This window comes from Epinephelus moara, chromosome 21 (assembly GCF_006386435.1).
Source record: "Epinephelus moara isolate mb chromosome 21, YSFRI_EMoa_1.0, whole genome shotgun sequence".
Lineage (NCBI taxonomy): Eukaryota > Metazoa > Chordata > Actinopteri > Perciformes > Serranidae > Epinephelus > Epinephelus moara.
The window spans coordinates 36279857-36284856 of NC_065526.1; the positions used below are offsets into that span (position 1 = coordinate 36279857).

General features: G+C 36.2%; 1 protein-coding gene across 3 annotated transcripts in view; it reads right to left on the reverse strand.

Annotated features, from left to right (window-relative positions):
- Positions 1 to 5000, reverse strand: part of tox (thymocyte selection-associated high mobility group box) — a 68298-nt gene that overhangs the window by 42415 nt on the left and 20883 nt on the right. For 2 of the 3 annotated variants that reach the window (XM_050033791.1, XM_050033790.1), the window contains one exon: positions 2333 to 2398. The exons of the other annotated variant lie outside the window; for it this stretch is intronic. In XM_050033791.1, coding sequence (XP_049889748.1) covers positions 2333 to 2398 — 66 coding nt within the window. The remainder of the gene's footprint in view (positions 1 to 2332; positions 2399 to 5000) is intronic. 3 annotated transcript variants of the gene reach the window in all.

Consider the following 5000-nt stretch of genomic DNA (forward strand, 5'->3'; position numbering starts at 1 on the left):
GTGCATGTATAGGTCCTGTTTGTGCATGTGTGTGTTCGGACCTGTGTGTAATTGACAAACAGAGTGAAAAAATTGAATTTCCCCTTGGGGATTAATAAAGTATATAAAATTAAAAAAAATTAAAAAAAAAAAATTAGCTCAGAGCGGTAGATGACCGTCTTAGGTTCCAGAGGTTGCGTGTTCGAGCCTCAACTGGTGAAGGATCCAGTTAAGGCTTAGAATGCTTATGTTTTTTTTGTTTCGATAACTGAATTTTTTACAGTGGTTTGAAATCTGCTTTTCCATGCATGGACGGCTGCTAAACCTGCACGTCTGGCTTAGTCAATTTGTAAAGCTACACATGAATTGTCACTGACTAATTAGCTCAGTGAGATAGAAATTGATCCTTAGTCTCAGAGGTTGTGAGTTCAAGCCTTAGCTGATGCAAAAGGCAGATTGTGTTGCTAAATTCGGACCCGACCCATCGCTGCGCAGCAGCTATTATTATTATCATTATTATTATTAGTAGTAGTAGTAGAACTAGTATTACAATATGAAGTCAGTCAACACGATCTAAAAGTGTAATTGACAATGACAGATTCATTTATATCATTTGGAACTTGAATATTATTTTCAAGCCTGTTAAGTAAATATAATAGTGAACTGCCTGAAAAGATATCATCAGTTTATAAAGCAAACTAATGTTATGCAAACATAAAATACAGGAACTACTTTAAACGCCAGAATTGCATATAATAAGTAACTCCTGTGGCAGGCTACACTTAGAGCTCAATAATCCTACACAGTACTGCAGTAGTTCTCTATTTAGCTTAGAGATAGAAATTCATTGTAATGCTTTCTGTGCCTCAGGTTGACTGCAGTAAGTGATATTGATTTGTGGAACAGGAAGGGAGGAAAGTTGATTTGATGCAACTGGAAATAACTGCAAAGACTGAAATAGCTAAAGGTGAACTCAAAGACACAGAGGGGCATGATCAAATGATCATAAAGAAAGATAATATCATTAATGCACTATGCTGTAAATTAATCGCAACATGTGCATAATGGCAACATTTTCTCGCCTCTCCAATAATGCTCTGCAGTACACTGTGTAGTTGCTGTTACTTAAGTGGGGCTCTTCATCAGAGCTTTGGGTTTGAATGGCATTCCCAACTGTCAAGGACAATAAAGCCTATGATAGTAGAATCACAATAGGAAGTAGTTTCTTGAAGCCTCAGATATCGATTACCACTTCATGTCTACAGACAGAAAATAGAACACGGTCTGTCTCACGATATATGTATATATGTATATGTATATGTATATGTATGTATGTATGTATGTATGTATGTATATATATATATATATATATATATATATGTTAGTTTTCCACCATAATTGAAGGGATATTTCACCCCAAAATCAAGACTACATGTTTTTCCTCTAACCTGTAGTGTTACTTATCAATCTATATAGTGTTGGTGTGTTCTATGCAGTGATACAGTTAGCAGGTATAGTTTGGTACAAAGAAAATAGTTCCTGCATGAAACTGCTCACAACAAGGTCTGTGGATTTTCTTGAGTAACCAAATCATGATTTCTGGAAAGAGACATTGCTGCTGAGATTTTTAAATGTGTTTTTTGGCGCTTTGAGCACCACGAGCCGAGTGCCATCTAGTTCCATCATACTGGAGAGAAGGCAGACATCTCTACAGCCAATATTTCCAACACTCAGCAACTCCCATCAAAACCATCTAGATTGATAAACAGCACTACAGGTAAGAGTAAAATAATGTATTCTTGATTTTGGGGTGGACTTTCCCATTAACAGCTAAATTGTAACTGATATTGGGGAACCATTCCGCCCAATGGACTAATGTTCTTCTTTGCAGGGACAAAACAGCAGCACATCCATTCATAAATATCACATGTTTGGTTCCTTTATACTTCCCTAACCATATTAGCAAGGGGACAATATATAAGAATTCCCTGCTAAAATCATGTGAGCATGAAAATGGATTTGACATGTCTGTATCAACGTGATGATTGCTTGCAAATTAAAAGAATCCTCATTTGCTAATTTTGTGCACACCTGCCATATATTTGTTTATGCTTGCAACAGATTGTTTCACATTTACACGTTAGTAATTCCACTTTTGAAGAGTGTTTTGACAAGATACAGCACATCCAATTCTGTTGGGAAATGTTACAACACGTTCACAACTAATTAGTTCCATTTAGAAAAGAGCTCAATGTAATTAGAAACAAGGAAATGTCAGAGGAACGGCTTCATAGGGCAATCACTCTGTCTATGTCTCTCACACACAAATGAACAAAGTAATACACACACAAACCTGATTGGCTGAGGGAAAGTCAAGGCCTGCTTCTGGCATACCCAAGAACATGGTGTCCCCATCCAGCTGGAGAGAACAAAAACGCAAGAGCAACAATGTCAACAAACTATAACCATACACAAAGGAGGAGCAGGTCTGGGTCCTGTTCTACAGTAACAATCAGTCTTGAGAACAGACCTAAACTGTCTTATTGGTCATCACACAGACGCTGAAATTAGATTATTTTATCTTAACCATCTGTAAGCCAAATATTTGCTATAGCCAGGTTTTGATGTGTTGCTTTTCCTTTGAAACCCTCCCAACATGGTTTTGTGAGGAGACCATATGTAATTAATAAATGACTCCTTCCAAACAGAATAATGATATAATTGACAAGTTTGAGGGATATTGTGCAGCAAAACAAATTCCAGCTGAAATCACAGAGAGAAACTCACAGTATTACCTTACCCACATGGGACAACAGATAACTAAATAACATGGATGGTTTATTAATTGTTTAATACGTATTTCCCTGTATGATCATGGCTCCAGTTCCCATTCTCTTATCTGTCTTTCTTAAAGTGTCATTGGATTTTAATATATACATTACACCTAAATACATATATGCAAGGATATGACCCAATACAATTTAAATTGAATTAAACTGTATTCTTGCTACCAAAAAAAAAAATAAATAAATGCCCACATAAACATGTGAGGGAGTCTCCTTTTCCCTGTTCCTCCAAGGCATCTTTCCACTCTCTCCAGCTTCTTTAACTGTGTCTCAATTCCATACTCATTATTTAACCCCTTACTAGTGATTTTCAGTTTACATTCATCATAAAGATGCATTAATCTGAGATTGGATTATACAATCATACCAATGTATGTCACTATACATACTAACAAGTATATGTATATGCCTAAAATGTCATTTTTTGGCCACACGTTTTCACACTGGGAAAGTGTCCCAACAGAGAATACTCAAACTGTCATTGTGTCCACTAAATCTTAATGGTTGATTGTGCTGTTGATACACAAGTCGAGGTGTGATTGCCATTTGTTGGCTTATTTCCCATTACACCATTTCTTTTCTAAAACAGGAAATTATTGTGCCATCGTGTTTACTATCAGCATAGACTGTATACTATGATGATATACTGTATGTTATACAGCATACAATGAATGGTATTCAGTATGGGCTTCAATTTCCTCATTTCCCTCTCTTATCTCCCCTACACTTCCTCCTGTGGGGCCACTTCTCTCCTTCTTCCTCCATTAGCTCTTATGTGTCCTACTCTACAGACAGCAGTGAAGAACAAAGGTTTGAATGTCACTGTCAGAGGTACCCAGTACCACTCATATCACCACATCGCATATTCACTTTTAAGTGACTAAAAGCAGCTTATGTCATCTTCCTCTGATAGGATAAAGGTTATTGTTCATTCACTGTTAGGCAACATTATATACTGTCAGGAGACACACTTTAGTCAATAATTAGTTTTAATAAATCAAATTAAGTCTCTCTTAGACACAGTAATGTGTGGCTGCCTTTTTCCTGCCACTGAATACTGTTTGTAGCTGGTCCATCTGTCTTTAAAAGCTGCGCATTATAGAGTCATTTCATTAGTTTTAACCTAGGTCTTAGCTCTCAAGTATGAAGCAGAGATCATGTCATGGTGTTTTTAACTCTTGCTGGTTTGTTTTCACACACATAACATCGTAGGAGAATATGCTTTTGCATATTACTATACTGAACTGAAATGTCAAAGCAATACTTATTTTTGCTCCCATTTTTCACAGGTTAAAGGTAAAGAGCCAGGACATTTTTTTATGCACACAAAGACTTTTTTTTCACATTTTGGTCATAAATGAGTTAAAATCTGTGTCAATGAGCACTTCTCCTTTTCAAAGCTAATCAATCCACCTGACAGGTGTGGCATATTAAGATGCTGTTAAACAGCATCATTATTACTAAGATGTGCCTTGGGATGGTCACAATCAGCACTACTGCAGACCACTGTTCGAGATCAACAAACAACAAAGAGTCATTGCTGCGTTTCCAGTGGCTTTTTAGGTTTTTCTGCCTAAACCTGACCTCATGTCGACCACAGTGTTGTTGAAATGTAAAGTTTCAATGTATCTATACATAATAACCTACATATACATATCTGTGGTTTGCAGAAATGTACAATGCCAACATTTATTCTGGAGATAGTATTGACAATACAATAACATACATACAATACGCAAAATTACTTTAGTAAGTGCATCCAATGTCATCTTCAACAACACAGAAGGCTGACATTACAGAGCTCTTAACAGTGTGCGTATGAACACAGTGTAAACATTTTCAGTAAGGTGCAGAAATTTAAGAGCTTTCATATCAACACTCTTTCAAACTTTCGTAACTTTCGTAACTTCTAAGATCGTTTGCAACATGTCACCATAAAAACAGTCAAATTCAGGGCTAAAACTAACAGTTCTTTTCATTAGAGATACATCCATTTGTTTTTTTAATTGATTGATCATCTATTAGTTTATTAAGAGCCCAAAGTGATGTCGGCAAAATGGTCAAAGAACCAAAAATGTTCTATTTAAAAAAGACACAGTATTAGTTTTATGTCTTTTATTGTGATTTGTGTCTGTGTATGTGCTGTACTACAGCCTCTCTGAGGACAATAAAGTT